The sequence below is a fragment of the Podarcis vaucheri genome, assembly GCF_965113315.1.
Source record: "Podarcis vaucheri genome assembly, chromosome: Z".
Taxonomy (NCBI): Eukaryota; Metazoa; Chordata; class Lepidosauria; order Squamata; family Lacertidae; genus Podarcis; species Podarcis vaucheri.
Genome location: NC_138758.1, coordinates 36232315 through 36245636, shown reverse-complemented (window position 1 = coordinate 36245636; position 13322 = coordinate 36232315). Strand labels below are relative to the sequence as shown.

At 43.8% G+C, this 13322-nt stretch overlaps 1 protein-coding gene across 1 annotated transcript in view; it reads right to left on the bottom strand.

The window, feature by feature from the left end:
* NCS1 (neuronal calcium sensor 1) overlaps window positions 1-13322 on the bottom strand; it is a 65339-nt gene that overhangs the window by 17775 nt on the left and 34242 nt on the right. The window contains exon 3 of the mRNA XM_082207889.1: window positions 4692-4716. Coding sequence (XP_082064015.1) covers window positions 4692-4716 — 25 coding nt within the window. The remainder of the gene's footprint in view (window positions 1-4691; window positions 4717-13322) is intronic.

Genomic DNA, 13322 nt, shown 5'->3' with positions numbered 1-13322 from the left:
ACAAAAGAGAAATGGGGAGGGTGGCCACATTTGTTGGAGTTTGCAGAGGGGGTAGCACGAAATCAGGACACAGGAAGATGCATTAGAATCACAGAACTGTAGAGTTGGAAGAGACCCCGCGGGCCAACCCACTGCAGTGCAGGAATATGCTGCTGTCCTATATGGGGATCGAACCTGAAACCTTGGCATTATCAGCACCACGCTCTAACCAACTGACCAAAGAACATTAAGATGATCCCACCTAGTCCAGCATCCTGTTCTCACAGTGGCCACCCACATGCCTGCTGGAAACCCACAAATAGGACCCGAGCACAAGTGCACCATCCCCTCTTGCCATTTTCAGGAACCGGAGGAGGAGATGGCCTCCATGGTCAGAGCCAGAGCATAACCATCGTGGCTAGCAGCCATCAATAGTCCTCTCCTCCTGCATGAATTTGTCAAATCATCTATTAAAGCCATTGAAGTTGGTGGCCATCACTGCCTTCTGTGGGAGGGAGTTCCACAGTGTAACAATGAAATTAATCATTATTGTTCATTTATTATTATTATTATTATTATTATTATTATTATTATTATTAGCAGCAGCAGCAGTAGTAGTAATATCCTGCCTTTCTCTTGAGACGGGATTCAAGGCAGCATCCAATATTTAAAAAACAACCTTATATAATGCAAAGTAATAAAAAGAAACTAGTTAATAACAATAGTTAAAATACATGCAAACACATTTAGAGCCAGCCTTTCAAATCCAGTGATCAGCATCATCTGCACCTTAGTTGGTCTCAAAAGGAAGGTCTTAGCCTGTAGGCAGAAGGAAAGCAAAGAGGGAGCCAGTCCAACATCTCTTGGGAGAAAATCCCACAATATGGGAGCCACCACAGAAAAGTCTCTCTCTTTCTCTTGTGTCACCATAAACCATGCTTCTGATGGGACCAAGAGAAGGTGCTCACCCAAGGATCTGAGTACATTGGGTGGGTTTGTAGAAGGAGATACAATCTTTCAGGTAAGCCTGGGCCCAAGCCGTATCAATCATGTGCTGAGCATGAGTGAAGCACAAAAGCTCCAAATCTAAGAGCTCTCCTGCCCCCATACAAGTTCACCTCCCATCCGCCAAACCATTCCCTGGAAGGAAACTGAGAAAGGAATAGAATGGAACATCCATGCCCAGCCATTTAACGCTTAGCCAGCTGATTAACTATAGGGGGCGGGAGAGTTGTGGGCGGAATTTTTCATTTCATTTCAGGCGGATGCTGTTCTCCTTCCCAGGAAGAACGAACTAAGTGTTTATTCTTCTGTGACTAACAGTGCAATTTGTTGTTCAATCTGGAACAAACCAGGCCTGCTAGCTGGCCACACTCAACAGTGCAAATAAGTGAGCACGTTTGCATCAGCAGAGGGAATGCGCAGAAATGTTTCTGCGATGTGCTATGTGCTAATAAAGGAATCTCTGTACAGACTAAGGGTGCCTCTCCTCTCAATTTCCTGGAGCAGTTATTGGTAAGAGTGTGCAGTGATAGCCATCCATGTGAATGGCTTTAAAAGAGGATTAGATCAATTCATGGAAGAGAATATCAATCGCTACTAGCCAAAATAGCGACGTTCTTTCTCCCACCATTGGAAGCACCATGTCTCTGAATACCCATTTCTGGGAATCTCTGCACCCAGGTTCTGCAAGTGGGGCATCTGATTGGCCACTGTGAGATGAGTGGACCCCACTGGAGTGATTTAGTAGAAGGAAGGATAGAAGGAAGGGTCTTTGCACCTTTTGATCATGCCTAGTAGTTATTGATAGCCTCACCCTCCATTTTTTGCCTAAATGCTTTTCAAAGCTGCCCAAGTTAGTGGCCATTCCCAGTCCAGTAGGAACAAATGTCCATCATTTTAATAATGCCCTATGAGTGAATGTGCTATTAGGTCTGCCCTGGATCATTGACCATGTTCTCCCTCCACAGCCTGAGGCAGTAATGCTTCTGAATACCATTTCTGGAAACTGCTGGAGGGGAGAATGCTCTTGTGCTCAGGCTCTGCTTAAAGGTCTCCCATTGAGGCATCTGGTTGACCACTGTGAAAACAGGATTCTGAACTAGATGGGCCTTTGCTGTGATCCCGCAGGGCTCTTCTTAGCCATGGTAGCTAAGTTTCTCTGTTCAAATGCAAGCTATCTCTGCATACCAGTTGTTGGGGAGCAACAACTATTGCACTCGGGTCCTGCTTGTGGACTTCCTATTGCAGCATCTCGCTGGTCACTGTGAGAACAGGAGGTTGGACTAGAAGATCACCATTGGCCTGATCCAGAAGGCTCTTCTTATGTCCTACCTCCACTGTTGGAGGCAGTATACCACTGAAAACCAGTTAACATACATCACAAGGTACTGCTTGTGGGCTTCCCATCAGGGCATCTAGTTGGCCACTGTGGGACTAAGAAATGCCACTGGTTTGATCCAGTAGGGCTCTTCTTAGTTGCAGTTGCCATTTTCATGCATGTTCACCCAGTTTGGAGAGATTCCTCTGGAGCTCTCTGCAATCATCCCCTTCTATCCTTATGGTGCTGAATAATTTGATGTCTTCTGTAAACTTGGTAAAGCTATAGCTCTGTCAGTGTTTTCAAATTATGATATTTTGGTGCGGATGGCAATTTACAGAATTGTTGCTGTTTTATTAATTTAAAACATGTTTTACCCTGCTATTCAGCAGGAAAGTCTCCCCAGGCAGCTTAGAAGTAAAAAGTCTCTATGTATATGTGTAGATAGATAGATATGATAGAATATAAAGATAGAGAAAGAGATAGGGGTGTGGGTGGGTGGGTGCTTACCCTGTTAGCTATCTAAAAGACATCACAGAAAAGAAAAAAGGAGGGGGAGAAGCAAACTCAGGCAGCAGCTCTTAAGTTAATGAAAATTCCTATAGAGAACTGGCTGTGATGGAAACAGATTGAGGGTTTCCAGGGTTTCAGGCAAGGGATGTTCCCAGCCCTACCTGGAAATGCCTGGAATTGAATATTCTGCTCTTCAGCTGCATTTGCGTTCAAGGCTGTAAACAGTGGTGCCTGTCTTGCCCTGATAACAGCTGGACGCCTTCCAAAAAAAACTACAGAGGTTTGGGGAAGGAGCCAGCCTTTCTAGACTGTATGTATGCCCTGGAGGAAAGACACCATTGATGGCACAGCACAGCCATTTTTATTATTTTTTAAAGCGTTATCTACAAGATGAAAATATAATGAGAAGGTTTTGCAAATCAGATACATGCAGGGTTTAATTCAAGCAGGGTGGGGGGGAATGGGAGCCTGTGCAATCCTAGCAAAGAAAAGAGAGCCTCTGAGGGAGTGCAGAGCATTTTTCCACCATAAATGTAGCACATAGCAGCCCTTGTTTCTTGAGCTACATCAAGTTTCTCACTGTAGATGGAATCTCTGCACCCTAACTTCTGCCAAAAGACTGATATTGATTTACTGGAAAGATAAAACCATGGCCCGCTTTAAACAACTGATAGAAGATATGACAACACTCGCAATATACGAACAGATTGCATTTAGATGTAGACTGTGCATGAATAAATAAAATGATATTTGTAATGCAGTTATAAAAATGCACATGTAAAAACTGTAATATGTTGTTAGTAATTTTTCATTAGTTGGAATAACTATATTGCTTACATAATTATATATATATCACAATTTCAATTTTTTTGCTTTTTCTTTAATTTTTGTTTTTGTTTTCTTCTTTTCCTTTTATTCTATTCTATTCAATTCTCTAACTGAAAGCTTTCAATAAATAATAATAATAGTCTCACTGCATTTGGTTTCTGACTATACATTAGGCAGAACTGTCAGATAGTGAGAGCTGTTTGACAGAAGGTAATGGAATCAAGACTGGCCCGTTCGGGCAGGGGTACCTTTACCTTTACCTTTAATGGAATCTCCTTTATTGTAAGTTTTTTAACAAATGTTGTAAGGCCATCTGTCAGGAAATCTTTAGGTGAAATTTCTGCATTGTAGGGGGGTGGACTTGATGACCTTTGGGAACGTTTCCAGCTCTACAGTTCTATGGTTCTATGTTTCTTTACAACTAACACAGCGGGAGTCAGAGGCAAAATAATTGGAGCAATGAATGTAGAATAATTACCTTTGTATAGTTGGCTAATTGTTATTGTTGTTGTTTCCTCTCTCTCTCTCTCTCTCACACACACACACACACACACACACACACACACACAAACAGTGTCTATAATATCCCCCCAGGCAAGCAAGAAGCCCTATCAGAGTTCAATGACACATTCCAGCCAGGCAAAAGCACTCAGGGTGCAAAGCTGAGTCAACGAGGGGTGTGGCTGGAAAGTGGGTGTGGCCTGAGAATAAGGGGGAATGGCTTAGGGAGAGTTCCAAGGGCCAGAGAGAGGGGTCTGGAGGACCGCATTTGGCCCCCAAGCTTGAAGTTCCTCACCCCTGCTTTGTTCCTCTGCCCAGTCAAGATTTCATTCCTCCCAAATTAACAGGCCTACAGATGCTACATTCCATTCTAGAAATTGCATCCCACAAATGAGACAAGAAATTATATAGAGACCATCAGGCAAGCATATAACATGCACACCTGTGCAATGGTAGCAGCAGACTCCCCATTTCGCTTTTTTCGTGCTCACGAACACAAATGTGCATGCTTGTGAACTCACAAGACTCCAGAATAGCTCTGAGTACTCACCACTGCTGGACCTCCTTCTCTGTAACTGGAAAAAGAACAGAGAAAGAGAGAGAGTGTTTACTGGTCATTCAAAGAAAAATGCAGTTTTGAGTTCTCAGTTCTCACTACCTAAATGTTTTAATCTAGTTCATACATTCTGACTCACTGCTTTAAACTTGATTCAAGCACAGTACCATTGTTTATCAGCAACTGAAGCCTTGCTCACACTTTATGGTACAAGCTGCCTCTACACACATGCAAGTGTTTGTGTGAAAGAGTGCCCATTTGTTGATTTGCACAGCTCAACTGCCTGGGTACACAGGCACATGGACCCTACACTCCACTGAATGTTACATGTGAATAAAGTGAGCATCTCAAATGTTTGTGAACACAAATTAGTCACTCATTGAATGTAACCACCAATTTGAACATTCTGCCAGTGCTGCTGTTGCTTCTTCTAATGCTGAAGGCAAGCAGTGAGTGTCAAGAGTTCCGGAGCAAAAGAACAGTGGGAGATATCAGCAACACATCTTTACAACAGCAATAAAATCTAAGAGGCAACCCCTTCCCCCAATATAATAAAACTCAGTCTAATGAGGATAATGCTCAGCAGCCAAATAACGTTGAATGTCATTTAGAAAAGAAAAACAAGATGGGTTGGGTCGGAACGAAATAGAGTAATATGGAAGAGGCTGTGGCTGGCTGGCTAGCAGGCTAGAACCTTAAAGAAAAAGAGATTTTATTAAAGCTTTTTCATAATGCAATAAAATAAAAAAACTAATCTAACTAAAAACAAAGAGAAAAGAAAACATCAAAGGAAAACAAGAAAAGAAAGAAAAGAGAAGTAGAGAAGAAAAATAAAAATGACTTTTTATTTTCTAACTGTCAGTTACGTAAAAGAAATTATTCAAAATATTGACTCCAGAGTGACACCCACCTGATCTCCTTTCTGTTACACAATATTTTCCCAATCTTCTGACCAAAATAGATTAATTCATTTTCATTTTTACACAAAAGTCCAAAAGGGATTATCTAATTATTATTAATAATAATATTAAATGTCAGCAATAGTTTTTCTCTAATTTAGAATATTAACCTTGTCTCCTGTAACCTCAACATTCTTCCATATATTAAATAATAAGTATTTGTCCACACAAGAGTCTCTCCACTGTGATCATATATGAAAACAATATTCCATAATTTTTTTTACATTAGTTCACACCCAGTTTCACATCATCTGTTCCTATTGACTGTTATAACTCCTGTGGTTTTCTATCTAGATTTTGAAAAAAATATTGCTTCTATTTACTCTTTACAGCCATTCCTATTCCAAGAAAAGCGCTAGAGGTTTGATATCTTTTTTCTCTAAGTTCAAACTGCATACAGAGTCCTTTCTCTCTCTCAACTCTATCTCTGCCAGCTCAGGATCTCTCTTAATCCCTTCTCTTAAGCTTAGGACCCTCGTACCTACGGGACCGCCTCTCCTGGTATGCCCCACGGAGGACCTTAAGGTCCATAAATAGCAACACCCTAGTGGTCCCGGGCCCTAAGGAAGTTAGATTAGCTTCAACCAGAGCCAGGGCCTTTTCTACACAGGCTCTGACTTGGTGGAACGCTTTGTCTCATGAGACCAGAACCCTGCAGGATCTGATTTCTTTCCGCAGGGCCTGTAACACAGAGTTGTTCCACCTGGCCTTTGGCTTGGAGCCAATTTGATTCCCCCCCTTTCTTTTTCCTTTCTCCTCCTGTGATGAGGCTGCATTTTAATATTTCAATATTTTAATGTATTTTAATCTTGTTTTTAAGTTGTATTCATTCAACTTGTTTTTATTATTGCTTATTAGCCATCCTGAGCCTGGCCTTGGCTGGGGAGGGCGGGGTATAAATAAAAATTATTGTTGTTGTTGTTGTTGTTGTTGTTGTTGTTATTCTGTCCATCCATACCTTCATACTACTCCTCCACAACTTTGCTATTTGGATGTTTCATTCCTTTAATCACCTTTGTGAAGGATGTCTCAATTTCACCATCTTTTGCTTCCAACTCTACCATTTCACTCTCCTTTTCTGGCAACCCTTCTGTGTTCTCTTTAATTCCACTTTCCATTTCATCCTTCTCTGGTTTGCTTTCATTCACAATTTCATCAATCTTAGAGCTCTAATCTCTTTTATTTGGTCATCAGACAATTGCTGAAGAATGCCAACAGTCAATAGAATGTCCAACAATGTATTTGCCGTATGGAATATTCTTTATCTTATCAACAATTCAGTATCCATCTTAAAATCTTCACAGTCTCCACCTTGATAACTTCAATCTCCACCTTAAGATCTTCACAGCATTTTCTCTTATCAAACCACATTCCTTTCTCACACATGAAATGAGAGGTAGAAAAAATACTTTTGATTTAAAGGAAGCACTTTCATTGGGAAAACAGATCATCATCATCATCTTAGCATTCAGAACTCCCTTGATCATTTAAAACTTTACTGGTTCACACAATTAGAACATGTTTCTTGTTCTACTTTCAGTCTTTTAATGATCAACATGACAGAGCCCCCAATAGGAGAGTTTAAATATAGAAAGGTCAAGGAGTATAGTACTAGGAATATAGATTGTTAGACCCTTTTACCTATAGTCCACTTGCAAACAGTGCACCTCTCTTTCTACCCCTCTTGCAATGAACAGACCACACACTGTTAAGTAAGTTTAAAATGCTTTACTTACAAAACCTTCCAAAGGTCAAATTCATGCATTTATCCAAGCAAGGGGAATAGAGGCAGAATACCCTTAGGTAGAAAATACAGGAAGATAGTTTCAAATATGTGCCATGGGGGGGGGGGAGCTGCCGCCCTAGATCAAGTAAAACAATAGAAATGCTTAACTAACTGACCAATCATATCAGTTTTGCCCCTCCTAACAAAAGTCCTGTCCCCCCTAACAAAAATCCTGGCTACGCCCATGGCCCCATGTCTGCTTTCAAAGGAGAGAAGACAAAGCCACTGGGGCAGAGTGATTTGATTGTTGGGTTAGGAAGTCAGGGTTCAAATCCCCACTTGGCTATGACGCTCACTAGGTGTGGTATTGGGTCACAGCCATTGCCTCTCAGCCTATAACATACTTCACAGGGGTGGAATGGGGATTAAATGAGGAGGGAGAGAACCATGTATACCACATTGAACATCTTGGAGGAAAAAGTGGGACATAAATGCAATAAAACATCAACACCACCAGAAAATTCTGCACTGGTTACAGGAAGGTTAAGAACTTAATTCGTTCTGGAGGTCCGTTCTTAACCTGAAACTGTTCTTAACTTGAGGTACCACTTTAGCTAATGGGGTCTCCCGCTGCCGCCAAACAATTTCTGTTCTCATCCTGAAGCAAAATTCTTAACCCAAGGTACTATTTCTGGGTAAGCAGAGTCTGTAACCTGAAGCATCTGTAACCTGAAGCGTATGTAACCCGAGGTACCACTGTATATTGTGCCTCTGAGTTTAGGCACAGCGTACCTCTCTGGGAAAGATGATCCATTATTTGAGGGGATGTGGCCTGGATAAGTAGTGCAGCCTTGAGAAGGCCCTGAGGGCCAGTGAGAGAGGTCTTATAGGCCTCATTTGTCCTGCGGTCCCTCGGTTCTCTCTAGATAGATCAACGGTCTGTCTGGGTATAAACCAGCTTCCTACATTCAAGTTCATTTCTGACCTCCTTCTGCCCCTCCTGGTTCTTCCTGCTTCTAATCACCTCTTTATTGGAGGCAATTGTACACTGCAACCTCAATGATGCCTTTATTACAGCTTCAGACCTGTAAAGTCTTCTCCCTGCACCTCATTAGCTCATTGCTGTCCTGACAGGCCTTGATGGAGAAAGTCCAACAAAGGTATCCACGGCAGGAGGGGAGAGGCTGCCCAGAAACGTCTCAGAAGAAACCCTGATGTTGAAAATGAGCAACCTATATGGAATAGGATGCAACAGGTGGGCGGCTGTGGTCAGGGAAAGGAAAGCCAATAGAAAATTAGCTTGAGAATCTGCAAATGGCAGAGATGTGCATTTTAGAGGATAGAGACCTGCCTTATTTTGAGTCAGACCAATGGTCCATTCAGTTCAGTATTGTCTACACTGACTGGCAGCAGATCTCCAGAGTTTCAGGCAGGGAGTCTTTCCAGCCTTACCTAGAGATGCTAGGATTGGACTTGGTAACTTCTGCATGAAAAGCAGGTACTCTACCACTTAGCTAGCTGCAGCCCTTCTCCTAATAATTTCATGGTTCTGAAATAAAGGGCTGATTTAAATGGGAAGCTGCCTTATATCTAGTCAGACCATCCAGCTCAGTATTGTCTACACTGACTAACAGCAGCTCTCAAGGGTTTTAGGTAGGATTCTCTCTCAGTCCTACCTAGAGATGCCAGGGACTGAACCTGGGACCTTCTGCAAGCAAAGCAGATATCCTATTGCTGAGCTAAAGCCCATTCCCAAATGAACCCACTCTGGAGAGCTGCAGTGTGAACAACCCTGAGCTAGATGGCACAATGGTCTGATTCAGGATAAGGAACTTTCAATGTTTGTAACTGAAATCCCTTGCAGACCTCAAGGGGCGAATCAAGCTTATATTCTCCCCCCCCCCCCCTATACACACACCTTGTTTTCAATCAGACATTACTGCTGATGATCAGAGCCAAGATAACTGACATTGCATTCTCCTACAGAGAAGTGGCCTCAGTCCCGAATCTGAACATATCCACTCCAATAGGCAAACTCTCTCTCCTAGTCATTATTGCCTGTTTCACTTGCTGGAGCAAGGAGGGCACATCACCATTATTACCCTAGCCCATAATCTCACTGTCCACACTGATTGGCAGTGAAACTGTGGAATTCCCTGCCGCAAGAGGCAGTGATGATGCAGTGGTTAGAGCACTGACTTCAATGGCTTTAAAAGAGGATTAGACAAATTTGTGGAGGATAAGACTATCTATGACAGTGGCTGCAATATGCCGCTGTATACCAGTTGCTGGGACTCACAAGCAGACAGAAAGCTCTTGCTCTCATGTCCTGTTTCTGGGCTTCTCATAATGGGCACCTGTCCAGCCACTGTGAGAACAGGATGCTGGACTAGCTGGGACCCCTCTAGCCTGATCCCTCAGCCCATTCTAATACCCTTATCATTCTAATATTCTTTTTCATACTTCATCAATCTGTCCCCCTCCTTTACAAGATGCAGTGATGATCACCAACTTGGATAGCTTTAAAAGAAGATTAACCAGACATGACTTCTATCCATGATGGCTATGCAGGATTTCAAGTTGATGGGAATCATAAGTGAAGAGTGCGGTGTTGTGGACTTACTATCTGGTTGGCCACCATAAGAGCAGGATGCTGGATTAGACGGCCCATTGGCCTCATCCAGCATTGCAGGGCCTCTTCTGATGCTCTGAAATTAGGAACTGGCTCCCTGAACCACCAGGATTTCTGGACAGGGCTGGCTCAAATCTACAATGCCAGGATTCTCAGCATGAACTCATACACATAATTCTATTTCCACCACTGGTGTAAGGGTGATCTGAAAGGGGAAGTCAGATACCTTATTAGAAGAGCCTACTGGATCAGGTCAATGACCCACCTACCCAGCATCCTGTTCTCACAGTGGCCAGCCAGATGCCCTAATGGGAAACCCACAAGCAGGATTCGAGCACAAGAGCACTTCCCTCCTGAGGTTTCCAGCTATTGATATTCAAAGCATTGCTGCCTCCAGTTGAAGAGGCAGAACATAGCCATAAAGGCTAGCAACCATCAATAGCCCTCTCCTCCATCAAACCAAGCTCACTCTCCCTCTCTCTGTTAGAATCATAAAAGCATAGAACTGTAGAGTTGGAAGAGACCTCAAGGATCATCTAATCTAACCCCCTGCAATGCAGGAATCTCAACCAAAGCATCCATGACAGGTGGCTATCCAGCCTCTACTTAAAAACCTCCAAGGAAGGAGAGTCCATCACATCCCAAGGAGTCTGTTCTGCTGTTGAACGGCTCTTACTGTCAGAAAGTTCTTCCTGATGTTTAGTCATAATCTGCTTTCTTGCAACTTGAAGCCATTGGTTTGGGACCTACCCTCTGGAGCAGGAGAAAACAAGCTGGCTCCATCTTCCATGCAACAGCCCATTAGATATTGGAAGATGGCTATCATATCTCCTCTCAGCCTCTTCTTCACCAGGCTAAACATACCCAGCTCCTTCAACTGTTTCTCATAAGGTTTGGTTTCCTGACCCTTGATTAACGTGGCTTCAACCTCTCGACTCATTCCCTGACAATAAATTTCCATTTGACTGTCAATTGGCAAGAAAAAGAAAATAACAAAGATTAAGAGAAATTAATCGATATATCTTTCCCTTGCTATCTCTAAGTCTTAAAAGCACGTAGGACTGGATTATTCTTCCAGGAGGGGTTTTAATTAACCTGAAATAAATCAATATTTATTCATTACATGACAAGGAAGAGAGAAAGAGAGAGATTGTGCAGGGCGGTGGTGTTTTTTTAATCTGCGCGGCTTTGGGAGATAGATGCAGGAAGGAGCTGGCTTGAGCATGTTAGCAAAAGCTGGAAGGACAAAAGGAGCATTAGCCGAGTGATGGATTGACACACACATGCCTAGCGGGAAAGAGGGTTTTCTGCAGCAGAGGCAGCCACGCCGCAGTGACCACGCTCATCACACTGGTGAATGGGGAGTCAGGAGAACCATGCACTTCCTCTGCCAGGGACACCTGATAATTGAGTTCCAGCAGTGTTTAGGAACACGAGAAGCTGGCTTGTGCTGAGTCACAGCATTGGTCCATTTAGCTCAGTGTTGTGTACACTGACTGGCAAAAGCAGATTTCCATAGTTTCAGGCAGGGGTCTCTCCCAGCCCTACCTAGAAATGTGATTGGGGATTGAACCCAGGAACAAAGAAATCTTCCTTATACTGTATCAGAGATATTGGTCCATCAAACTCATTACTATCCATACCGACTGGGACTGAAGCCAGGAGATTCTGCATGTCAATCAGATACTCTGTTGCTGAGCTAAGATTCTAGTCCTTATAGAGTAAGGGCTGGATTCAATAGGAACATAGTAATCTGCTTTGCACTAGCAGATCTATGTGGTTGTCATGCTGACAGCTCTTGGCAGCCACCATAGCAGTGCCATCCAACTGTTCTCTCTCTCACTCAACTCTCTCCCCATTCACACAAAATGCGCCATCGCAGCTGAATGCAAGCACATTTCACACTTCTCTGCCCACCCACCAGCACCGCACTCCCGTCAGTAGCATTTACACTTCCTTCACAAGCAGGGCAAAAGTAAAAAATAAAAACCGCCAATGCTCAATTATCATAACTTAAGCTTCTAGCAGATGGTGAAAGAATGCAGGAATGTGGGGGCAAAGAACATGTAATGTGGAGGGCTGTAATGGTCAGTTTTGTTTTGTTTTGTTTTGATGTAGTTTTGCTTGCATAAAGAGCTGGCTTTGAAAGAATTGAACTGGTGCGTGCTTCCTTCCTTCTGCGGTAAAAATAAATAAAACTGATGACACACTTTCAAAGAGAGCAGGGGCAGTTGACCGGCCTTCTTGATGCTGTTGGAATACAACCCTCCCTATCTGAGAATACTGGCTGGGCAGGGGGCTCAGGCTGATGAGAACTGGAGTCCTACAACATCTGGAGGGCCACATGTTCCAGAGCAGTGAATCAAGAAGAGGAATTATCCTTTCTCATATGGGAATGCCTCTCCTAAATAGAAGCAGTCTTCCATCTCTTTCATTCATCCAACTCTTGAGAAGATAATGCCTCCTCTTTGCATTGCAGAGGGTTGGACTAGAATACCCTTTAGGCCCCTTTCAACTCTACATTTCTATTATGCTATGATCAGCCGTGGGGAAGCTGATCTAAGAAGAGGTATTCTCCCTTCTCTCAGGAGGAATGCCTCTTCTATTTAGAGGCAACAGGTATGGCCTGTGGAGAGAAGGGGTGTGGCCTGCAGAGAGTCAGGTAGAGAGGAACTGAGGGCCACATCTAGAGCCTGGTCTGGACTATTCCCATCCCTGATTTAAATCCTCATCAGAGTTTTGACTACCGTGTGTGCTTTCTCTTAGAATGCCAGTCTCCTACACCATGATCAGTCACAGACACTGGCGGAGGAAGAGGTGGGCGAGGGGAGCGCACCGCCCCTGGTGGGGTTCCATCGCAGCTGCCACCCAGCCCACAGTGGGCGCCCTGCCCCCAGGACTTGCACCACGCCCCTGCGGGCAGCGCGCCCCGCCCCAGGATGCGCCTCAGCCCCGCCCCTGGCATGAAGCTCCGCCACTGGTCACAGAAATTGGCAGTGCTGGAAAATAATCCTCATCCACTGACAGCCCTGCCTGTCATTCTCACTGAGGCTGTAAATCCATGTCTGGACTGTACTACTTTAAATGGGACACAGGTGGCACTGTGGGTTAAACCACAGAGCCTAGGATTTGCCGATCAGAAGGTCGGAGGTTTGAATCCCCGTGATGGGGTGAGCTCCCATTGCTCGGTCCCTGCTCCTGTCAACCTAGCAGTTCGAAAGCACGTCAAAGTGCAAGTAGATAAATAAGTACCGCTCCGGCGGAATGGTAAATGGCGTTTCCATGCGCTGCTCTGGTTCGCCAGAAGC